At 37.3% G+C, this 26,097-nt stretch overlaps 1 protein-coding gene across 2 annotated transcripts; it reads left to right on the top strand.

The window, feature by feature from the left end:
* Positions 1–79: 79 nt before the first annotated feature.
* TMEM64 (transmembrane protein 64) lies at positions 80–24,237 on the top strand. Of its 2 annotated transcripts, XM_003268281.3 has the most exons (3): positions 80–1,067; positions 14,536–14,691; positions 20,351–24,237. In XM_003268281.3, the coding sequence occupies exons 1-3, from the start codon at positions 276–278 to the stop codon at positions 20,540–20,542; spliced, it is 1,140 nt and encodes a 379-aa protein (XP_003268329.1). In that variant the 5' UTR covers positions 80–275; the 3' UTR covers positions 20,543–24,237. The 2 variants fall into 2 exon arrangements, with proteins under 2 accessions (XP_003268329.1, XP_003268330.1); XM_003268282.3 differs by lacking the exon at positions 14,536–14,691 and having other exon boundaries at positions 276–1,067.
* The last annotated feature ends 1,860 nt before the right edge of the window (positions 24,238–26,097 follow it).

The following is a 26,097-nucleotide window of genomic DNA, read 5'->3' on the forward strand; positions in this document are numbered from 1 at the left end:
GCTCCGCCCCGAGCACCCGCGGCCCCGCCCCCTCTGGCCGACAAGGGGCGGGCACCACCGGAGTGGGCTCCGTGGGCGCTGGGGCCGGAGTTTCCTCACTCCCCGCCTGGCAGTCGCTCCTAGGCTGACTCCGCGCCCTTCTACGGGCCGTCTCCCACTCCCTGAGCGGACGCAGGGAGTCGAGGCCGGGCGAACCGGGCGCCATGAAGGGCAGCTGCCTAACGGGCGCCGCGGCGGAGGGGCTGGCCGGCTGAGGGCCCGCGCTGGGCCGAGGCATGCGGAGCCCGGGCGGGATCCTGCTCCAAGCGCTGCCTCGGCTGCTGCAGCACGCCGCCCTCCCGGGCCTTGCCGAGCTGCCGGCCCGCTGGGCCCTGCCGCGGGGTGCGGGCGGGGACGGCCCGGCGGACCGCCTTCCCCGCGGGGGCGGGGCGAGCGCGGCGGCGGCAGCGGCGGCGGCCTCGGGCGCCCTGCTCGGCGCCTTTCTGGAGCGCCACGGTCCGCCCGAGGCTTCGGAGCTGCCGGAGCCGGGCGGGGCCTTGGCGGGCGGCCCCGGGAGCGGCGGCGGCGTGGTGGTCGGCGTGGCCGAGGTGAGAAACTGGCGCTGCTGCTGCCTCGGCAGCACCTGTTGGTGCCGGAGCCTCGTGCTGGTCTGCGTGTTGGCCGCCTTGTGCTTCGCTTCCCTGGCCCTGGTCCGCCGCTACCTTCAGCACCTCCTGCTGTGGGTGGAGAGCCTTGACTCGCTGCTGGGGGTCCTGCTCTTCGTCGTGGGCTTCATCGTGGTCTCTTTCCCCTGCGGCTGGGGCTACATCGTGCTCAACGTGGCCGCTGGCTACCTGTACGGCTTCGTGCTGGGCATGGGTCTGATGATGGTGGGCGTCCTTATCGGCACCTTCATCGCCCATGTGGTCTGCAAGCGGCTTCTCACCGCCTGGGTTGCCGCCAGGATCCAGAGCAGCGAGAAGCTGAGCGCGGTTATTCGCGTCGTGGAGGGAGGAAGCGGCCTGAAAGTGGTGGCGCTGGCCAGACTGACACCCATACCTTTTGGGCTTCAGAATGCAGTGTTTTCGGTAAGTAGGGTCCTGCTGGCCTATCCCTCTCCAAGTCTGTTTTTGAGCAGTCTTGTGGCAGCCCTAGGAGGGCGCTCTATCAGATAAATACCAGCAGGGAAGTGACATTGACGGCAGGAGTTACAATTACTTTCCATCGCACCCTGGGAAATCTGTCATACACATAAAACTTACCTAACGCAGAGCCTCGAAAGAGAGTTTGTTAGATAAAAAACTAATGTTTGTTTTCGGGATGGGAATGTAATTAAAAATGAAAAGCCCTCTTAACAGTGGGCATGCAGGGACATGAATGGAAATGCCCATCTTTAATACTTGTCATCTTTTGTAGCAGCGTTGACAACATTTAGGGAGGAAAGCTTTCTCTCTTGCTTGCATAAATACATCCAGGGTTTGGATTCAAGTTTTTAGCGACGTGGACCGAAGGAAGTGTTTCAGTAAACAGTGGAGGAGCTAGTTGCAGACTCCAGATTTTGGAGTTTCCTAAATTTGTAATGGGCTTTTTCTTCTTAAAGTAATTGTGCTTTAATGCGATGTAAAGAAGAACATCCTACTGTTTATCTTTCTTTCTTTGGAGGAACTTCATTTCGAAATCACGGGGTAGTGAATAAAACAGAACAGATAACCTTTTGCTCAATTAGCATATATTTTTCTTCTGTATATGCACCATTATAGACTCTTTTCTGTCCTTGTATTCGTATGTTTTGCTTACTCAAGTTTCTGTAGCTAGTGTGCATCTCCATGCAACTGATTTAGGATAGAAACACTGCTAGTGAAGAGATCATCTTATTGGAAGAAAGTAATCTGGTTTTTACAAACTTTGTGACTTTGGATCAAGTTACTGACCCTGCCTGGCTTCACTTTTCTCTTTTCTAAAGTGAAGGACTTAAAAAAGTAGATTACCATGTTCCCCAAATTCAATGATTCTAAACTACCAAGAGCTTATGTAGATTCCCAGGAACTTAACCCTTCAGCTAGACTTAAAGAAAACTGTACTGAAGTAAAGAGATAATTGCATTCAAAACCATAGGAATTGATGTATTTTAAGTGATTCTGATGCATTGTTTTGTTTCAAAAAGTAAATTATTGTTAGTCTCTGGAAACTTTCTCATTTTGTTTTGAATTGGGAATAATTCTAACCAATCTACCTCTTTGTGATGAAATTAAAATATTTCTCTTTTTTCTTTTCTTTTAAATGCCTTTTGCAAACCTCTTGATTCCAAGCAACAGCAGCAATGACTATGGAGTGGTATTTGGTAGAGGCAGTGGAAACAGATAAGGGGTTTTCTGTAGAGATAAAGTTTAGTGTTAGCAGTAGTTTGGTATAGTCTTAGTCTTAAATTTCTTTTTCATACCCTCCTATAGTATGAAATATAAACTTGAACTTTGACCCAGTCTTGGGTAATAATAAATAAACTGTCCTAGGACTTTGAAGGAAGGTTGGGCTAAGGAACCTGAATAGATTGATTCTGTTAGTTTGTGTTTCAATATAGCATGTATCCTTGGGCCTTTTCTTGTCCACCTACTGTGTACCAACTTCTGTCCTAGGCTATCCACATATTTCTGATCCTTAAACCAGCCCTGCAGAAGTTGATTATGCACATATTACAGACTAGTGTCTACTAGTTGGGAGCACAGGGTTGGTGTTGTGAAGTCCTGCTGTCTGCTTAGAATCTAGTGACCTTGGGCAGTTGTTTATTCTCTCTGGGCTTCAGTTTCTTATTTGTAAAATGAGGAAAGTAATGATGCCTACTTCCATGGGATTGTTGAGAAGATTACATGAGATGAATACATGCAGCAGAGACTGGCTTAACAAAACGTGTTGGCTTTTGTCGTTTCTGTTGTTATGACCCAAGATCACCAAGGTACTAAATTAATGGTAGAGTCAAACTTTGAACCATGGTCTGATGGTAGGGTCTCAACCCACCACCTCTTTATTTCTTCAGTATATGTTTAATGCCTGGTGTAGTCATGCGTAAATAGTAAGGGCTCTTTATGTATTTATTGATTGACAATAAGGTAGGCTTTTCTTTTGATTATGTCTGTTACATATTAAGTATGTGACTAAGAAGTTGTATTTTGTACTTGGTAATAATTTAAGGTAATCATGTAGTTGAAACTGAGCTTGACAAGGGATAACTCTCAATTTAGCATTGTGTGGTCAATAAAAAAGAAGGGAAAAAAAAGAAAAATGGCCTCTTGCAATAGGTATTATTGTCACCATTTCACTGAGAAAGAAACAGAGGCTCAACCATCCAGGAACTTCTTCAGTCACCCACCTACCAAGTGGCTGAGCTAGGGTTTGAACCCAGGATCAGCTGATATGGTGCATCTTACTGTAAAATTTTGACTCATAGCCATAGCAGAGTGGGCTGTGAAGCCCCTGGATATGGTCTGTTACGTCCTGTTTATACCTATTGTTCTGAACTGCCTGCTTACAGAAGTAGTCCTTTCAACCAAAACAGTTTACTGAATTCACCCAGGATATGTGAAAGAAAAGAAAGCTTAGTTAAGGCTGACGTTGGTTTTAGTCTGACTTGACTTTCTGCCTTCTAGAATTCCATTCTGCCTCCTCATATATCCTCTCCACCTCATACCCCTCCTGCTGACCATAGCTGCCCCCTTTCTAGGCATATTTCTTGTGTTTTCCACATCCCTCCCTATCTTTGAAATCATCCTTTAAAAAAAAAAAATTCCAGTTAAAACTCATTTTTTTTGTGCCCATAATTAGAGAAATTCATCTGGGCTTACCTCAGAGAAGTTAGGTGTAGTGGTCATGTGAGGCCCAGGCTTTGGAAATAGATGATCCTGAATTAGTCTGTGCCGTCTGGCCTTCTCCATTTCCTCATCTGTAAAATGAAGTAGAGTTATAAGGCTTAAAAAAGCTGATACAGTGAAGGCGTTAAGTATTTTGTCTGGCTCATAGTCACTTCCCAGTAATTGTTAAGTGTTATTGTTTGTAGTGGTGGAGGTAGTTGTATTCACATTTTAGAAGCAGGGGCTGATTGTAAAGGATAATATATGGAAGAAGGAAAGGCGCTTTCCCTTACTTATCTCCTCAGAACCATTTTTTTCCCCTCTCCCATGCATGCTAGAAACTTGACATCAGATTGGTTCCAACATTTACAGTGTCATCTTGAAGTTAGTTATAGTTACTCTTTTGAGCTGTACTTTCTGTTGTGGGATGTGTTTAATAATACCTGCTGCAAAGCTGTGATAAAATATATAGTTTGCTCATTATTTACTATTTCTTTCTCATCATCCTCTGCTTTCTAAAATGAGGACACTGAAGCTGAGCTACTTTTTAAAAAAATTTAACAAATACCTATATTGTACTTAACTAATTGCCAGGCACTGTTTAATCATGCACACGTAACATTTACTGTTCATTTCAGCCCTGATCCTCATCTTATAGCTGAGGCAGTTGAGGCACAGTGGTGAAATAACTTAATCAAGATTACACAGTTAGTAAATGTTTAGAGTCATTAACTTACCCAGGGCACTAGTGTTGGTCCAAGAAGAGCTGGATTTCCCAGACACATCCTGATTCCAGTTGTCGAATACTTGTCCTAGCGCACCTTGAAGATCAGACATTATGGAGGACTGGGTAAGGTTCTATACAGTTGACTTAGGTATCATCCCAGATGTTAGAGCAGGGGTCAGAAAACCACAGCCCAATTTTGTATGACATACAAGCTAAGAATGATTCTTCCATTTTTAAATGGTTGGAAAAAATATCACAAGAATATTTCATGTACATGAGAATTGTATGAAATTCAGATCTCAGCATCTGTAAATAGTGTTATTGGAATACAGCTGTGCTCATTTATGTGTGTGCCATGTGTGTCTCCTTTTAAGCCAAAGCGGCAAATTGAGTAGTTACTACAGACCCTACTGCCTACAGAGCCTGAAGTGTTTACTACCTGGTGTTTCATGGAAAAAGTTTGCCAACTTCTGCCTTAGAGTCACAGCAACAAAACAGCTACCAAGGCTGAGCCCCTGCAACTGTAGGAAGAGGCCCTTAATTTCTCACATATATCTTGTATTTTTATTTAACAGAAAAAAAATTTTAAACAAAAGCAATAAGTGGGTACTGTGTGTAAAATGCAAACAAAATAGAAATGAGTAAATTTTAAAGTGCAAGACCTTACCCATCACCCTGGCTAACTTCTTAGTGAACTGCTTTATAGAATTGTGTGTTACCAACCTGCCAGTTACTTTGGTTATTTATATGAGCCCACCATAGGTTTGAAGCAACAAATAGATTCTTTGTTTTGGAGGGAGCCGGGGAGCTGTGAAACTGGTACTGACTGAAATAATAATAGTGAAGGATGTCATCATAACTTTAAGCAGATATAACTGTTCTCAAGTTTTTTTAGAGTTTGCATTGAGCTATCAAGAAGATAAATTACTTTTAGTAATTTAGTTTATATTTGAACTGAAATTTATTACAACTAAATAAAAGTTTTTGGCAAATGACTCTAAGACCACAAATACAGTATAGTCTTAGCTTATGCTATGGGGTCTTCTGGTTCTGTCTTAGCTCCTTTGTAGCCCTGGTGAAGTCATTTAATGATTCTGGCCTCCAGTTTTCCTTATTTGCAAAATGAGAGGATATAGATGAGGTCGGAGTTTGCTTTTAAAAAGACAAATGTTCTGAGCAACAATGTAACATTACCTTTTATTTTTTAACAGTTTAGTGATAGTATGTGTTATAAAAATACACATTTTCTCATTTTCGTAAGTTCTTATTCTGTAATATGTTTTCTTATTTTCTTAAATTCTTATTCTGTGCTGTAGATAGAGCCATAGATTCAGAAAAAGATATGATGGGTCATAATACTTGTCACTGTATGAGTGTATCTAATGATGATTTCTTCTTACTATTAAAGTGTAATGATTCGCTGCCAGTGGTACAGTTCAGGCAAAATAGAAAGGCAGACACAGTCTGTGTTTTGAAAGAGTTGGAGTCTGGCCCTTAAGGGTCATATAGGATGACCAAGTTGTGTGATGTCATCTCAGTGCACATCCTGAGACCTCACAGTACCACTGAATGCAGTTGACCTTTATTTCCTTGAAACTGTTTTCCCCTCTTTGTGTCTCTTTAGTTATCTCATCAGCTTCTGCAGTTTTTGTGTCATATGTAGGCCTACAATACACTAATATATATCTCTAGCCTGTTATATTGATGTATATACAGTATGTTTTATTAACCCTTCCTAGATTAAAAAAAGTTTGTTTAAAAGCAAAGAGGTTATTAAAACGTGTTTTAACAATATTTGTTTTTTCTGTCTATATGTATTCATTGTAAAAACTTTGAAAAGTATAGCAAGTACAAAGAAAAACATCATTAACATTTTAGTGTTTATTTTTCTCTTTGCAGTTTATTGATATGTATTTTTAATGTAATATTGAGTTAATGACTTTTGTGACCTTCTTTTACTTGAAGTAATGAACATCTTATTATTACATGTATTACAACATGACTTTTAATGACTGCACAATCAGCTGTAGTTTTCTATCTATCTTTGTATCTTTTTTATTCCTGCTTAGAACTGGGTCTTATATATAGAAGGCATATGATACATTTTTTTAGTACAAATAATAAACCTATAGTATGTCAGATTGTATGAAGAAAAGCTTTTCAACTTGTGTTCCAGAAATTATGTACAATAAGATACACATTTTTCCCCCCTTGGGAGAAGATTCAAGGCCTCTGTGTGTATGTGGGCGGGAGGGTGGAATTGGGGTTAAACCAGGTTCTCAAATAAATTGGTGACCCTTCCCTAAGATATTTGGGAGCCATTAAAAGCAGTTCCTAATTTAGGAACAGTGAACTCATGAAAAAGCTTGCATATATGAAGATGCTTCTGTGTTGTAGACAGACATTGACCTAACCATTTCTGTCAATAGAAATCTCTTTACCCTGAAGCCCTCTCTAGCTGTTAGGGTCTCAGCACTGCCGCGGCCTTGTTCTTCTTCTTTTTTTTTTTCCTCCAGTAGCAAGACTTTTTTCAGTACTCTCGGGGTTGCTTGGGAGACCCTAACCAGAGGGTCTTAGCCTTGACATTAGGTTCACCTTGGAGGTTTCTGGAAATATTTTTAGTATTTATTCAGTAAATAATTGGTAGGTGCCTAGCATGTGCCTGGTGCTGTTTTAAATGCTGGAGGTGTAGCCGTGAATAAAAGAAAGTCTGTCCCTTGAGGTGGTAGCATTCCAGTGGAGAAATAGCATTCTAGGTAAATCATGGTGTAAGTTTTGCTGATAATAAGTTAATTTTCATTTATAACATTTTTTCTGTGTGTTTGGCAGAGTGTTCTTAATTTCTGAAAATCCAATTAAAAATAGACTTTGCATTCCAACTTGTTTATAAACTGGCAACTATTCTAGGTTTCCATATTTATAAATAAAACATTGTTGGTGTTGGTACGTCCAACCTCCAATAAACATATATTTAGCACCTAATATATAGTAGGCATTTGTTAAGATCTAGGGACACAGTGAGCACCAAGACAGACAGATCCCTTTCCTCACAGAATTTGTAGTCTGGGAAAGGACTGAGGGGCAAACAAATGGCGAAACCTTCAGTTGTTCTCCAGTGCAAAGGGGACAGGGAAGTATAGTGTTCTGTCAGAGCACTTGAAAGCACTTACAAAGACTTGGGGAATCTGGGAAGGTTTCCTAGAGTAATTGATGACTGAGTAGTGAAAGACAGTGTAGGAGTTTTCGGAGTAAATGGAGTGGGAAGAAGGATGTGCTTGTTGTACTCCCCAGAAGGAACAATGTAGAAAGGCCCAGAGGGAAAGGGGAGCAAGTAGTGTTCTAGGAACTGAGAAAATTTTGATGTGACTGGGACATAGTGTGACAGGGTGCATGAAATGCTCAGAGGCCAGATCATGAAGCACTTTGCACTCCGAAGAACCTCATGGCAGTAGGAGGGAGTTTAAGCAGGATTAGGCTCACTTTTTTAAAAGATTTCTGCAGGAGTTAGCATAGGTAGTGAGTGGGGGTAGTCTGTGTGTCAGGACCAGAGAGGAGACTGAATGAGGAATAGGCCTAGACGGTGGATAGATTTCCCTAGAGAAGTTGACAAGACGTAGTAGATATTGGATGTGGGAATGAGGAATTAGCTATGTGCCTGACTGATGAGGTCTCCAGCTAGGCCGCTGAGATTGGGAACACAGAAAAGATGAAGAGGTATTTTGGGGAGCAAAGGAAAGAGAATAGGTAGTTACTGTTTTTCTTTAAACTGATTTTTAAAGTTTTGATTTTCTGAGAGTGAAAAATAGTTGCCGTTTCTGAATTCTTTTTCTCTCTTCCCCAATTTTTCTGAAATATTAATAGGAAGTATTTTGGGGATATGTACAGTAAAATAATTTATCAGTAAATATTAATTAGATGAAAAGACCAAACTGGTCATTTTAATTTCTCTTGACCAATCCTTTCTTAACAGTCCTAGGGATTCGTGATTTTTTTCTATAGGGGTTCATGATTTTTTCGTATATAATTAAATATATTTTAATTGGAATTTATAATATTTTAACAGTAACTTTGTTAATAAGCAGCATCCCAAATACCAAGCAACAAGTCTATACAGGAAGGTATAATTTGCCAAAATTAATGCTAGATTGACAGAGCTGCACATAAAATTTGAGGTCTTCTGAATACTGGTCACCTTTATATTCTTTATTACATCCATGCCAAGATATTCTATGTAAAAACAAAGTTTCTTGGTGGGTTAAATTAAAGTGGTAAAGCCATTGTGTAAACAGCTATAATCTTAGAAAGCGGAAGAGCTGGGTCGGGTTTCCTGAGCGCTGTGCTTGGTGCTGTGCCTAAGAGGACCGACCACAGCCCCAGCTTCAGTGAATGATCTGAAGACAGAGGTTCTCTGTTGTCAGCTCCAAAAATGCTGTGTTCAGAGGTGAATCAGCTCTTGCTCTTCAGAATTAGTTTTTTTTTTCTCTCATTTTTTTTCCCTCCCAGATGGAGTACTTCCTTGTTTTCAGGATCTATTTGGTATAGTGGTGAAGTGATGTTCTACATGTTAACCCCTGCTGACCCAGTTAAGTGAATCACATCTCCAAGTATATCACTGTACCTCTGGGAATAAGAGGATATATAATTTTATAGTGCTTCTAGAGTTTTTAAAACATGAGAGGACAGCAATCAGGTGGTGTTTGCCATCCCTTAAACTCTTGCTGTGGTATCTCATCATAGAAACTAACTAGCAAGATAGCATTGATATCCTAGGTTGAGAAATCTAGGGGTTCTTTGATTTGGAATACAACTCCTGAGCCAAAATGCTGGGTACTGCAGGCAGGAATTCCAATGGTATTGATATAGGCTCATGTTTAATGCCTTTCTACAAAGTAGAACAAGGAGACAGAATTTTAGAACTTTGGTGCTTAAAGACTTAACTGGGGAGGGAAGGCTGGATGCGTCTCCTTGTGGGAACAAGTATTCCAAATATGTTTGTCAAAGACTGAGCTAGATGGACATTCTGAGGAAAATGTTTGCTTATAGAAAATGCCATATTAAAATAAGCTGGGCACAGTGGCTCACGCCTGTAATCCCAGCAGTTTGGGAGGCCGAGGCGGGCAGATCATGAGGTCAGGAGTTCGAGACCAGCCTGACCAACATGGTGAAACCCGTCCTCTACTAAAAATACAAAAATTAGCCAGGTGTGGTGGTGTGCGCCTGTAATCCCAGCTACTCAGGAGGCTGAGGCAGGAGAATCGCCTGAACCTGGGAGGTGGAGGTTGCAGTGAGCCGAGATTGTGCCATTGCACTCTAGCCTGGGCAACAGAGCGAGACTCTGTCTCAAAAAATATATATAAAATAAAAATAAAATAATTTGGAAGGAGCTGTTCATCTTTAATAAAGTTATTAATTGTTTAAAACCTGTGTATATGTATGTTACTGTGTTGCTTCATTGGTTAAAGCATTGAGCACTCCAGCAAAAATATTTATGATTATTAACTAAAATTATATGTATGCATAATAACACTTTTTCCCAAGGGTAAGGTTTGGTCATGAAAGGTTTGATAAACTTCAATTTATGCAGTTTATGCATGGGCAACGGTCTTGTTTAGTTGAGTGGTAGAGTTGTTTCAGATTTAGGAAATCTGTTCTTAAATTACCAATTTGAATATTATTGATGTCATCTGTGAATGTCAATTATGTGTTCTATTTAGAGAAACTTCATTACATTTAAAGGTAAAGGTTGTGGCCAGAAGCTTTGCATTCTGAAATTTTTGAACTGAGATATTTATTTTAAAGATAACTTCCATAATATGTAATGTTTTGTTATTAACTGCAATATAATTTTATAACATTCATTTTTGTCATATGTTCTCATTTTCTATATTTGACATGTTTATTCTAAAGAAATTTCTCTGCTCCTGTAAGTGATCTAAATTGAAGAAGGAACCTTGCTTAGCTTAGCTCCATTCACATCATTCTTTGACTAGACTCCCTGGTACCTTTCCTCTGAGTATAGGCTCCTTCCTCTTTTATCCAAGGCCCCAACAAGTATCACCCCATGTAGTTTTCCTGTCTTTATTTTACGGGATTTGTATGTGTCCTATAAACAATCCTAGCTGTACTGCCAACTTTATGAATACATTCTGTACTTTCCCTGCCATTGCACTCTAGCCTGGGCGACACAGCGAGAGTCTGTCTCAAAAAAAAAAAATAAATAAATAAATAAATAAAATAAAATAAAATAAAAAAGATTTGGAAGAAGCTGTTCATCTTTTGTTCATTCTCTTCTTGGAACACCTGCCTTCCTCATCCTGTCTGTCTTTGCTTACCAAACTCATACTAGGCTTTCAGTGTCTGCCTTGAATCCCTCTCTTCCCAAAAAGTTACCCTTTGGTTTCCACTTGTACAACAATTTTCATCCTTTATTCTTTAATGCTCAGCATGTAGTCTTCTCAATGCTCCCCATTCTGCCTGTTTCTGAGGTAGTTTATGTGTACTTGTCAGTGTGTAAATCCATCAATGGTAGGCATTGTGTCTTTTTATCTCTTCCAAGCACTTCTTGGAGCATCTCGCATGAGCAGTTGAGTCAGTGATCGTTAAGGTGGATTGTTAACAACCAGTCACCGTAATATTCTTTCCAAATCAGCAGTGATACATCTCCAGTTCATTATCTATTAATAGAGTTGAATGTAGTTTTATTGAAAATATGAAATATTTTTAGGTTAGGTTGTATTAATAGTTATAGAGTCACCTATAGCTGATTAAAATATTAGATTTTAAAATTTGTAGAAAAGTTTAATAAAGTGGCCAGTAGCTTTCTTATATACCAGTAATACTCAGATGGGGATGTGGAAAAGTTACTTTCAAAATCAGTAGTAGTGGCAACAATAATAACATGAAGTGCTTAGAAATAAACTAATAAGAAATGCATGAGATATGTGAATAAAGTGACCAAACTTTAGTAAGAGGTATAAAAGAATAACTTAAAGTATAATAATAATAAAATAAAATAAACTTTAATGACTTACACAAAGAAAAAAAGATTTTGAGTAATTATAGAAAAATTTCTGGATCAGAATACCTAATATTGTAGAGTTTTCAGGTCTATCCAGATTAATTTGCAGATTTGCCTTAATCCCAATATAAAATTTACCGATTTTTTTTTGAGTGACAGAATGATCTGCAAGAATAAATATGGCCAAGAACAGTTATGGCCACTTTTAAAAGAAGCATAATGAAGGAGTTTGAATAGAATGGGAAATTCCTTGCCACTATTAACTGGTAGTCTTTATTACAATTTGGTTTCAGTACAAGATTAGAGATACCCATGTTTTAGTTCTAGTACAAGATTTAAAATATAAATGGGCAGTATTAGAGCTCCAAATAAGCCCTTTTTATATGAAATAACTTTTATTTCTACTGAAGTAAACATAATAAGTCAATGGAGAAGTTATTGATTATTCAGTATCTAATGCTGGGAAAATTGGCTACTGGGATAGGGGAGGGATCAGGCTATATCCTCACCTTTAATTTGAATAAATTTCAGAAGGAATAAGTGGTGAATGCTAAAAAGGGAAACATAACCAGAAGAAATATATAGGTAGAAACCAACAATAGACTCTTAAAACACTTTCTAAAGCTAAATGCAAAGGAAAAATAAGAGGAAAAAATAGATAATATTTGATTATGTAAAAATTTAAAAACATTTGTGTGTCAAAACATAAAATTAAGAGATAAAGGACACTTCAGCAAAAACTATATGCCACACATAATAGACAACAGGTTGCCCTCACTATATAAATAGTTCTTACAAATAAACAAGAAAAACACTTAACATCCCAATAAAAAAGAGCAAGTGAACAAATGAAGCCATAAGGAAATGTGAATAAAAAACATATATAGAAAATGTGTCAATATAAAATAGTACAGATTAAATAATGATGAAACATCATTTTTACTCCTATCAAAATAAGAAAGATTAAAATTTAATACTTACAATTGGTAACAGTATGACACAATGGACACATTCATGTATCACATACTGACAGGTGTGTTAAATCATTGTGAACATTTTGGAAAATAAGTTTTTTACTGTTTGAACCAATAATTCTACTCCTAGTGATCTATCCTACCAGAGTTAAGATACATGTGTCAGGTATTGCTGTATACCAGATCACTTCAAAACTTAGTAGCTTAAAACAATCATTTATTGTCTCACAATTTCTCTGGGTCAGGAATTCCTGTGCAACTAGCTGGGTACCCTGACTCAGGCTCCCTCACAATGCTGCAATCAAGGTTTTGGCCAGGGCTGCAGTAATCTTAAGGCTTGACTGGGGCAGGATTCACTTCCAGGCTATTGACTGGCTATTTTTCCAGACTATTTTTGCTAGCTATTGACTGAAGACATCAGTTCCTTGCCACATGGGTCTCTCCATGGGAGCTACTTAGTGCATGGCAGCTTACTTGCTTGAGGAAGAAGTGGAAGTCCTATTCTTTTTGTAACCTAATTTTGGAAGTGACATCTCCTCACTTCTGCTCTTGCCTGTTTGCTAGAAGTAAGCACGAGGTCCAGCCCACACTCTAGGGGAAGGGATCACACAAGGACATGAATACCAGGAGATCAAGTCATTAGGAATATTTTAGATGTTGCCTACCACAGAGGTTAATATCCAAAGATGTCATTGTAATTTTAGAATTTTTTGATAATAGCCAAAAATAAATGTGTAATTACATATATACAAAAAATAAAGCAATGTAAATATTCTACAGCAGGAGTGGTTAAATTGTGCTACATCCACACAATGGTAGTATAATTGCATAATAATGATAATTTTCACCTTTTTTGAGTGTCAGTCATATGCCAGGTATTTCCTAGATACTTTAGAAATATTTCTGATCCTAACAACAGCCATCTAAGCTGGTGATGATTTTCATTTTACAGATGAAAAAACTGATAGCACTTTGGGAAACTGAGGTGGGTGGATTTCCTGAGCTCAGGACTTCAAGAGCACCCTGGGTAACACGGTGAAACTCTGTCTCTACTAAAATACAAAAAAGTAGGGCCGGGCGTGCTGGCTCACGCCTGTAATCCCAGTACTTTGGGAGGCCGAGGCGGGTGGATCACAAGGTCAGGAGATGAGACCATCCTGGTTAACATGGTGAAACCCTGTCTCTACTAAAAATACAAAAAATTAGCTGGGTGTGGTGGTGGGCACCTGTAGTCCCAGCTACTTGGGAGACTGAGGCAGGAGAATGGCATGAACCTGGGAGGCAGAGCTTGCAGTGAGCTGAGATGGGGCCACTGCACTCCAACCTGGGTGACAGAGCAAGACTCTGTCTCAACAACAACAACAACAACAACAACAACAAAAAGTAGTGTGGCGGCGTGTGCCTGTATTCCCAGCTACTTGGGAGGCTGAGGCAGAAAAATTGCTTGAACCCAGGTGGCGGAGGTTGCAGTGAGCCCAGGTCACACCACTCCCCTCCACTCCACTCCATTCTGGGTGACAGAGCGAGACTCTGTCTCCAAACAAAACAAAACAGATATTTAGAGACAGAGTAGCATATTGAATTATCAGCACCAGAATGCCATTCTAGGGTTATCTGGCTTCGAAGCCCAGCGACCACACTGCTATTCAAGAATGCTTATGAAGAATGTTTAATGATATGAGGAAGACTTACAAAACTGTTTTTACAAAGTTATCTATGTGTGGATTTTATTTACATGAAAGAAAAAATAGTCACAAATGTTATCTTTCAATGGTAGTATAATAGAATATTAAAATTTACTTTTATTTCATTCTAAATTTTCTACATTCTGCATGTATTCTCTTTATAATCATTTTGTAAAGTCAGAATACTGTTGTAAAGATGTCAGCTCCTTCCCAAGGAAATACCACTAGTTAGACTTAATACACACATTTTTTTATGTTGAATTGAAATTTTACTTGGTAATGAATCATTCCCTTTAATCTACTCTTCTAGATTACTGATCTCTCATTACCCAACTATCTGATGGCATCTTCGGTTGGACTGCTTCCTACCCAGCTTCTGAATTCTTACTTGGGTACCACCCTGCGGACAATGGAAGATGTCATTGCAGAACAGAGTGTTAGTGGATATTTTGTTTTTTGTTTACAGGTGAGTTTAAGGCCAAGGGTTGTCTCTTTTTTTCTCTCTGCTTCTTTTTGTATGGTATTGCTGATTTGACAGATTTCTTTGAAAATAATCGGAGGGTTTTTCCATTTTAGATTTTTTTCTTGGTTCTTTCATTACTACTTCATATTTTGACAACATTAAAATTTTTTAATTGTGTGGATATGTGCAAGTGTGTAGAACTGAATTGATACAGAAAAGTCCTCTTAAAGAGGCAAAAAAGAATGACAAAAATAGGGTTATTTTTGCAGTGATTATTTTCAGAGTCATCACAAATCAAATACTGTGTTTTGATTTTGTGTGATGTGTATCTGAAAATAATTTTAGTAAGATTGGGCAGAGTTGAGTGCTTATCTTCTTACTTATATTCAAATTATTGAAACTCACCTATTTGTATTTTTTAGAGTATTATGTTGACAGTGTAAATTTCTTTCTAGTACAATTTGATGTGAAACAAAAGATTTGTTTTAATAAGTATTACCTCATAAAAATGTCTAAGGTTTTCTATTACAAGTCCAAATAAGACTTGTGTAATGGATTATTATTACCATGCAAATTGTAATATAGTTTGGGGCACATAAAATTTTACATAAGAAGTTGATAAAAGAGGAAAACACTGCCATGTAGGCAAGTTTCTTTAGAGCCTTTAAATTTGCATGCAGAAATAGTTAAAAATTTATTTGTGATTGATTTTATTCCTGAGATTTAACAAAATAGAAAATCATAATTTTTCATGAACTAGTAAGATGATGATGATAGTTAACCTTTATTCCATGCTTTATATGCCACATATTTAAGCTCATTTAGTCCCTACCAAAACCCTAGGATGTACAGATGTTTATTATCTTGAGCTGGTTATGTATTATACATCTCTTCCCAACTCAGCATTCAGTGACATCACATTGATAGCTTGAAATTGCCCATGATGGGAATATTTACACCATGGGAAATGGCAAGTGCTGTAAATCAAGCCCCCTATCTCTGATCCACAAGAGCTGGTTCACAAAGACACCATTAGATAGTAACTTGTTTAAAGTCCCCACTAATAAGTGGTAGAGCCAGGATTTGAACCAAGGTGGTTGGTTCTAGAGATCATGCTCAAAACCAGTAGAATATAATCAGCCCTCTGTATCCATTGGTTCCACATTCATGGATTCAACCAGCTACAGATTAAAAATATTTGGGAAAAAAATAATAACAATACAACAATAAAAAAAGCACAAAAAATGTATTACAGTAACTATTACATAGCATTTACATCATATTAGGTATTATCAGTAATATAGAAATCATTTAAAGCATGGAAGGATATGCAAAAGTTATATGCAACTATCATGCCTTTTTATGTAAGGGACTTGAGTATACCCAGATTTTGAAATTGGTGGGAGTGGGGGGGTGCCCAGGAACCAATACCCTACAGATACAGGGGACAACACTATACTCCTCTAAGCAAATAATACTAATGAAATGGTCCTCCAGACTTACTGGTCTTTTAACTTGTTAGTTTTAACTTAACTGTTATTGAGTATATGCTACTGTATTACAGATTTAATTTTGGTGGCATTATTCTCAAGTTTTTGAGGCCCTATTGTATTTAAAACACTATGATAAAATAAAGCCAGAGTTAATTTTCTTTGTGCTTATGAGGTACAAGTTTAGTACATGAAGTAAAACCATGAATATTTACATTGAAATATTGCCTAAATAAAGCTTATCAATAAGAGTACTTGCTTTAAGAAAAATTTTGTAATATTTTTGACATGCAAAGAGTCAGTTTTTATTTTTCTTTACTTTTTTTCCCCAAGCTATATTTTCTTCAGATAATCTGAATCTAAGTTAAATGTTTTTGTTACAGTTGATTTATGTTAATACAGCATGCTAATCATATGAAGTTAAACTTTCTATGCATTATATCTATAGCACAGTATGTAAATTAACATTTATGATCATCCCAAAGAACTGTAAAATTATCTAATATGTATTGCATTCTCAGATTCTTTTAGTATGAAGTTAAGCATTTTTTTTTTAGTTTGCTGAAAATAAGTAATCTGTTTGAAACATTTTTTTCCCTTTGACTTTGCATTTGAGTAATTAGAATCCCTCATTGTTAGTAGCTTGGAGAGAACTTTTACTATTTGAAACTTTATATTTTTATGCATCTTAGTAAATTATTCAACTATAGTCAATGAAGTTCATGATTATTTTTAAACTATAGAATCTTCGTTTATTCAGTGATTTCTCACCCTTTGGTTAAGCTGGCAAATTTAAGCTCAGAATACAAGACAGTGGGGAAAGCACTTATTTCTTAGCCTAAGGATTTATGAAAAGAAGTGTAGACATGTTTACACTTGTTTGATTTAATTGATATTAGTTACAGCTTAATTTGTATCAGGAGGCATTTAATGCAGCTTACAAAATATACAAAAGAAAAAAAAGAGAGCTTAGGTTAAAGCTAGCAGAATAAGTATATTCATGAGATTCCTCTTATTTTCTAGAAATGAGCCACAAATTTGCCTCTGAGTTTTATGGCCGTCAGCCTAAAATAAAGCAATACAAAATAAATGTTCACAGGAAGCCACAACCATTTCTTGTACAGTTTGATTATCCCTTATCTGAAATGCTTGGGGCCAGAAATGTTTTAGATTTTGAATTTCCTCAGATTTTAGTATATTTACATTATGCTTACCTGTTGAGTATCCCTAATCCAAATGTCTGGAATCTAAAGTGTTCGAATGAGCATTTTCTTTGAGTGTCTTGTTAGTGCTCAAAAACTTTTGGTTGGAGCCTTTGAGGTTTGGAATTTCTGGATTAGGGATGCTTAAGCTGTACTGAAATCCAGCTTAGATTCTGTGGTCTATTTAGTTATTCTTCCATCCCTGTTATTTTTCTATGTATCTACTAACCAAAACCCCAAACCTGAATACATCCAAGTTTTATCTGCTTTGCCCCTATTCTTTTGGGGAAGTCATGTAACCAGACACATTGATATTTAACTCACGGTTGCAAATCTTCACCTAGTTTCTCGACACTGTCCCACATCCCATCTCTCTCCTTTGTCTTCTCACTCCCCTGCTGTTGTCTTGAAATAATTATTTTAAACTATCTTCACTTCTCACAATTTTGACTCCTTCACCTGTTTCCCTCTTTATTGTCAACAGATTACCTCTCTTAACAGAAAAATCAGAAGCCATCAACTGAGAAACCCCTGAATTTTCATATAAGAAATCTGTTAACTTCTTATGTTCCTGCCCCTGCTTAGCCTGCTTTCCAGTTAGCATTAAGAGATGCCTGTCTTTCTGTATGAGGCTTGACCTTCTGCCTGTGTTTGATTCTTTGATTTCATTTTAATAAGGAAACTTTTAAAACAATTGTCTATACTATCTGTTTCCATTTTCTAATCCTTTTTAACACTTCACTCAGCTAAGGAAGATGGGGAGGGTGTGTTGGGGAACAGTACAAATCGTCAGGCCCTGGGATCAGAAGTGCAGCTGGGAAAGTCCCACTTCAAGATGTAACCATTTCACCTTTGCTATCTGTGGCCCTGCCACTTCCTTCCCTCAAACTGCTCTTTTTAGGGCTGTCAGTAACCTTGTCTAAATGAGATGTACTTTCCATTTCTCATCTAGCTTGACCTGTTAGCAGTCTAAGACTCTTGACAGTGCCTTCATTATTAAAACATTCTTTCCTTAGTTTCTTTGATACCACTGTCTTAACTTTTTTTTCCCACTTGCCTAGCTTATGCGTAACTTCTTCCTTTCACCCCTTATATCTGTGTTTTTGAAGGTCCTGCCTTAAGTTTTCTAGTCCTACTCTGAAAACTTTTTTACAGCAAATCCAGTTACTCTGATGGTTGCTAATATGTGTATTTGGGTAAAGACCCTCCCCGCTCCCTCATCCTACTCCCCAGCACTTGTCTTTAGCTCAGCCCTCTTTCCATAGCTTCAGACCCATTCACTGACATCCATGAACTTTTTCGGATATCTAACAGGCACCTCGAATTCAGCATGTCTTAAACAGAACGTAGCATCTAATTCACAATGCACCCCACCCCCCATATTTTCTTCATCTCTTTACATAGTGTTTCCATTTGTTGATACGTAGCAAACTTAGGAGTTTTCAGTAAATCTTGTTTCTTTTAAGAGAATTAGAAAACAATTACAGAATTTAAAGACCCAGCTTTAAGATGCCTAACTTATTTACAGTTTTACTGAGTGATGGGTACTCATTTAATGGCATCCCCTTGTGCAAGTTCCAAGTTCCTCCCCTTTCACACTTACCATACCCCCAGTATGCTCTGCTTCTGTTATCTCCTCCCCTAACCACCCTCAGCACTTGGATTTAGAATACTTTCCCTATAAAGCTTATGTTATAATTATGGGTAGATTTCATTGAAATTGTGTTATATTTCCATATCACTTTTGGTTACAGCAGCCTTTGTAAACTTGCTGGGACCTTAAATAACACCTGCTGTGTTTGCTCCAAATCCTAAAGAACTGATTTACAAATGAACTTTGGAATAAAACTCATTTAGAAAATGTACACTGCTTAGACATTCTGAGGAATTGTATATAGAATGTTAAAGTGGGCCGGGCACTGTGGCTCACACCTGTAATCCCAGCACTTTGGGAGGCCGAGGCAGGCAGATCATGAGGTCAGGAGTTCGAGACCAGCCTGGCCAACATGGTAAAACCCCGTCTCTACTAAAAATACAAAAATTAGCCGGGTGTGGGGCGCATGCATGTAATCCCAGCTACCCAGGAGGCTGAGGCAGGAGAATCACTTGAACCCAGAAGGCAGAGGGTGCAGTGAGCCGCGATTGTGCCACTGCACTGCAGCCTGGGTGACAGAGTGAGACTCCATCTCAAAAAAAAAAAAAAAAAAAAAAGTACAGAGGGACCACAGCTTCCTATAGGACAATGAGAAACTGAAGCTTCCCAAAATCACATCACTAGTGAATGAATAGCTAAGCTAAGACTAGAAACCTGACTTTCAGTTTGATCATTGTGATGATTTTTCTAGTATCCCTTTGACTAACATTTTTAAATAATCATCATGTTTTCCTCTGATTTTGTTTTTTTCTAAGTACAGGCAATTACTTGCTCACAATCTCTTGTTAATTCTTTGGAAGTTTATTGGCATTTCATTTTTTTAAGTGGTCTGTAATACTTTTAATTTTGTCTGCACCAGGTAGTTCATTGCAAATAGTAGTGCTTCTCACTAAGTGGGCTTAGAAATACCTATGGACATTTATAGTCATGCAAAGGTATAATACTACATTAATTATACCAACAAAGTTTAGCCAGTTGTTACCTCTATTGTAGACATTTTTTACTCCTTGAAGAAAGCTTTTTGGTACAAAGAGACAGGTTTGGCTTGTATCAAATGAACCAAAAGGAATGTGTGTTTTCCTAATACCATGTCATGGTTACCTATAGACTTCGGTCCTCCACTACCAGGAGAAGCAGCAAAGGAAAGAATAAACAATAACTGTGTGTAAACTATTTAAAAATGTATAACCTTTTACCTACCATCTTTGAGAAGCACCCTGTTTGAAGCATTTCTAAGCCAAATATTTATTGGATTTATTTCTCTCTTTTTTTTGTATAAAATATTGATAACTGTAACGTTTTATTTTTATTTACAGATTATTGTAAGTATAGGCCTCATGTTTTATGTAGTTCATCGAGCTCAAGTGGAATTGAATGCAGCTATTGTAGCTTGTGAAATGGAACTGAAATCTTCTCTGGTTAAAGGCAATCAACCAAATACCAGTGGCTCTTCATTCTACAGCAAGAGGACCCTAACGTTTTCTGGAGGTGGAATCAATGTTGTATGATTTTAATGAGATATGTGATTGTCAAGAGCCTAATGTGCTGTCTAAGGTCTAGCAGTCACTTCACTAGTGGGCAGAGACAAGTTCTAATTGTATTGCGGCACAAACAAAACTGACTAGTTTTTAAATTGCACAATTTTTTTTTTAAAGCAAGAATTATTTTCTGGATATGTAAGTGTAAATGTAGATGCAAATTTGGCTGCACCTCTTTATCATGCCTGTATTGGCCTATAGGTCTGCACTTTAGTGTTTTTTAATTGTTTTATTTCTGGGTATTTACGAACAGAGAAATAACCCAAATATTATTTCTGCTTAGTGTCTTTATTTATAAAGCCCATGAGTAGTTTATATGCATCTTTCCTACTTGTAAAGATGAGTAAAAGTATGCAGTTTTAAATGTATAATATTATTGGATGTTCTTTGCTTTGGTGTCTTTCCAGAAAGGATAAACAGTGGTTTTTGTTTTGTTTTGTTTTGTTTTATTGTTTAAGCAGGACCACTTAGCTTCCCGTTTCCTTACTAGTTAGAGAACAGACATTAATTTTCAGTTGAATGTATTTTTGCAGGCATTATATTGTTACAGGACCATTTACACCTATTCACAAAGCTTAAATCCTACCTTGTGGGACTGAAGTGCTCTTAAGATAACTGTTTATTTTCACTGTGTAATATGCAAAGCAAAAGGGAAATTATTTGGTGGATGGTAGCTCAAAATTAGAACTCTTGTTCTAATTCAGTTACGTTGGCTTTACCCTCCTTAGATTTTTCATCAAAGGGCTGTCCCATTGCAATCTTACTAAAACCTTTTGTTAAAATAAACTTTTTTCCTTTTTATATTAATAATTAGGCTTTTAAATAAAGATGTTATTCCTTTAAAATGGTGGGCTTACCATCATTGAAGATGTCACTCAGGTGGCCTTGTTTGATCAAAACGCCTTTTTTTAAAAACTAAGCTTTAAAAACATGTTTATAATTTCATGAAGTACATATATATTGTTCCCATAGTCTTCAGCTTTAAAACTATAAATATGATATTAATGCCCAAATTTTTGTTATTTGCCCTACTTTAAGTAGGTTTATTTTATTTGTTTTTTCAGTACTTGTTTTTCTCTGATAAGACTCAGGAATTCTGAAATGTGAAATTGTCTCAATTCTTTCTCTTGTAGCATGAATCAAATGTATTTATTAATAGCACTTATGACTATAGAATATAATTTGGCATATGATTCATATTACATATGTATTCATTTTATTTTTAAAATAGTTTATAAACTTAATGATTTTTTTTTACAAATGAGATTTTAGATATTAATGAAATTTTCTGGTAGGTATCTCTTTTTTTGCTATGACGATTCCAGCTTATCAGAGACCTCCCATTTGCCTTTTCATTACAGTAAAAGCTTTGCCCTCATCTACTAAAGTACAAAGGAATTCCTTGGAAGCAGATTATTCTAGTCTTATGCTAGAGATGAATTTGATCATTTTAATGTGTGATCTTTTTGCTCTATCAGGTATAATTGTTTTCCTTTCCTTTATAATGCGTAAGTTTTCTCACCTTTGAGTAACAGTAAAGTTCATTTATATGTTCATACCTAGAAGACCAGTGCAAATACTTTGAGAGCACCTGGGTCTACAGGACATAATTGGCCTCTAAATCCTCATTTCTTGGTATTAGTAGGAAAATAGATATAGTATTGGAATACCCTTATTCTTTTTGAATCCTATTTACTCATTTCATTTTTTTTTTCTCTCTTTTGAATCCTAGTTGCTGGTTTTTGTTTAATGATTTTAGTTTAACAATCCCAACCAACAATACATTTGATTTATTTTTTTCTGTCTAACCTGACAACCTTTTTCTTGTGCTTCTTGTTTGTTGGTTAGTTTTTGTGAAAGGAATCATTATTTAAGATCACTGTTTTCATACTTGTTTTACACTTCACGTATTTTGAAGTGCATTTATTTACTTAGCATTTGTGACTTGAATAATTTCACCAAATGAATACTTTTTGGTAGTTTGTAATGAGTTCTTCTAATTGTTACACTTTGCTTGGTACTTAAAATAAATATGTAAAGGTAAAAGAAATAATTTTCTGTATTCTGCCAATCTTAATTTTATATAATAAATCATCCATTTTTTTCTTAAAATAGTATGGATTGACTGTTTCTAAAATACCAATCTATGGCTGTGGTTTTTCTTTTCTTCAGCATTTCCAGCATCCAAGTAAACAATAGTCCCTTATAGTCCTGCCACTTGATGGGTGAATTTGGTTGCTGGGTTTTTAAGTTGCACTCACAATAAATCGTGCAAAGCATTGTCATGCCTTGTTTACTCCATTTTTAATCCTGCATCCCAGATTTATGGCAGCAACACATATCTACAGGATACTTTTATGTTGTCCAAATATTGCTCTCAGTCATATATACTTATAAAATGTCTCCAGGCATGTATATTTATAGAAATGAAATGTCAAATTTCTCAGACTGTTAAAGTGCAGTATAAATTTGCTTAATGCACACTTAAAAATGATATATAATTTCTGAATCTTATGAAATATGTTTTCCTTTTTAATTCTTTGGGTGTTTTCTTAAGTTTTACATGTTTTTTGGTTTATTGTTGACTATTTTGTTTACTCTTTGCCAAATTTTTTCATGTAGGTTATTTTACAATAGCACCTTTTAAAAAAATGTATATACTAATTTACTAAGTATATTCATGTTCGTTTTTATTTGATCATCTGATTTGTGAAATAACTTGAAATTTGTACTGTTTGGTTTGTGAAAATAATATTACCAAATCTCTGTCATTAGAATGTGTATTTTATGTTCAGAAGTGACTGTGGGTTTATTCAGAGCCAGCCATTCTCTCCCTTGATGCACTTTGTAACCAGCTACAAATCCTTTTAGGTGGCTTTTCCCTGATAGGGTCAAGTATATGCCTATAAAACATTTTTCTTCTTGTGAAGCTATTAAGTTCATTAGTTACTCTTATTTCCCCTTGTTGTAACTAAGTGTTGCAGGTATAAGCATATCCCCAGCATTCCTGTGTGTGTGAATGTGCACTGCTGATTTGGACTGTTCTTGAGAAAGGTGCTGTGACTTATATATGTCAATATTTGTTAGCTCTGGGGATATCTTTAGAATGCTTGAGAAAGTTGCTAGGTCTGTGCCAGATTGGTGCAGGTAAATCCATGCTGTTCACAGCCAAACAGCATTTGCAGAGAAAAGGAAAGTTTTACATAGACCCCAGGAAAAACAGTACTAACCTAGTGGATGGCCTTGGTGGTGAAATTTTGTTTCAGCCAGAGGCTACTCATTATATCAGAATGATATTCAGTATAACACTATCTGATTTTTAGATTGGTCGATTTCTGTTGTAATCAAGTATTTAGGATGTAATCTTTTTAAAGTCATTGCTTTAATCTGAAAAGCCATTAGAAGGGAGAGGAATCACTGTTCCACAGGATATTTAAAACTCAGGAGTTCAGATAACCTCACATATTGAACATAAACTGTTAACTTATTCCACAACTAAATTCTAACCTGATACTTATGAATTGCAAAGTGATTGCTGCAAACTTTTTCTAAGGTGGCTGAAGATTTAAAATAGATCATTCTAAAGGGAAATCAGTAAAATGTCTTGATGATTGGTATCCAAATCACTTGTGTGCCTGAGAAAATAAAAGGTAATATTTTACTTTCTTCTTGCTTTTCTTTCTTTGTCTTTACACTTTAATGGATGTAGAGACATGACCCTACATGTCATGTAGGGTGGATTCAGGGGATATCCTGAATCTCCTGAATCACTCCTTGATTCAGCGGATAGGGAGGATGTGCTCCTAAAAATGAGAATGTTGATAATTGACAATCCATGGGGTGGTTATGGTTCTCGAAGAAGCCTTAAGGAGAAATTCTTCTGACATATTAAATTGGCACTCCAGTTTTTTTCTATATCTTTAAGTCATGAAATGCCACCTGCCAAACAATTGTTAGTCATTTGTCCCAGTCAGTGGCAATATTTATGATGCTTTTCATAATGTCAAAGGACTTTAACCAATCTAATGTTCTGTTGATCTCTACCCTGTTTCCATGACTGTTTCCTAAAAGGCACATTTCATTTGCCATAACATTTTCATCTTACCACCAAGAACAATATTTGTCCTTGTTTATTTGTAGAAGCTCCAATACTGTTGTACACCTTTTGTTAGCCATTTTGGGCCATAATTATTTGCTAGTTTATAAAATGGGCCGCAAGACATAGCCACATGTTGCAGACTACTTTCACCAAGGTGGTGTAGAGGAGCATTCATCAGATAAGCGTTTTGACATTGTGGTGTGCTAATTATCCAAGGTTGTACGATACTGTCTGCCATGCTTGCTCTTCTTGGTTGACAGTGCCTATTAGCATCGTGAGTATGGGGAAAGTGTATATTAGTGGTATACTCTATTTTAAGTTAAATATTTAACATTTATAGAGGTAGCATTATATGCATGGTGATATTAAACAAGATATGTGTATATAGTAAATTTATATTTAAGCACTCTGCCAAGTTGATTATCCAAATTACTAACTGATATCACTGTCTTAAAAGTGACTTAGTGTTCTATAAGTAGCCTGCTGGATGAAAGACTTGAAAACCTTAAAATATGCAGTGAAGTTCAGTAAGAAAGGCTGAATAGAATATGTATTGAACAAAAAATAATAATTCCAAAGTTACAAAAATTTTAGAGTGCAATTTGGGTGGTATGCTTCAATGTAAGGACATTTATCCTAGGAGACATAAAATTAATGACCACTACAAAGTAGGAGAAGCCAAGAGGGAACTCTTTGGTTCTGTCTTTGTTGATTATCAAGACATTTTCCGTAAAGCGATTTGAAACATGGCCTGTTTCATACTCTAGCTCTTATAGTCCTGTCCTAAGTTGACCTTGGCAGGCAAGGCAGGAACTGAGTTATTTTCCACTATTTTTTTTTTCAGTTAATTACTCTGATTTTTAAGTAAATTAGCTGGTTTTGTATCACCACATTTCTACTTTAAATATACAATAGAACAGCTTTGTTTGGAATGAGCATTTCAAGTAGGTTTCATAGCAGAGCACTAAATTATTAGATGGACTTGGAATAGGTTCTGGGAACATAGAACCTGGGCTTTTCCTTCCCTCCCTTGCTGCCGAGTGCATATAAAGCCTTGCTTTCTGGTGGGGGTCTTGGCAGAGAAAACCAGGACAGGATTTTCTCATACATGGGCCAGCAAGTGTCAGGAGAAAAGACTGGAGAGCAGATCTTGAAGATCTCTTTGGCTTTCAAATTTGAGCTTCTGAAGAGAAGTTTGATATTGGCCCCACCAAAATAGGTCACTTCTCCCTTCCTGACCCCCAACAAATGGCTGAGAAGGAGGGAGTGTGCCCTGCTGCCTGAGAAGAGAATTCAGGAAGACCAGAGACAGAGAAGCTTCCTCCAAGGAACTCAGTTTGCCTGCTTCATGTTCCACCACTGGCATTTCTGATGTCTTATATTAATTGCAGCTTTGTTCTTAGTGTCAAACAACTGGAAACAAAGT

Source organism: Nomascus leucogenys, chromosome 16 (assembly GCF_006542625.1).
Source record: "Nomascus leucogenys isolate Asia chromosome 16, Asia_NLE_v1, whole genome shotgun sequence".
NCBI lineage: Eukaryota > Metazoa > Chordata > Mammalia > Primates > Hylobatidae > Nomascus > Nomascus leucogenys.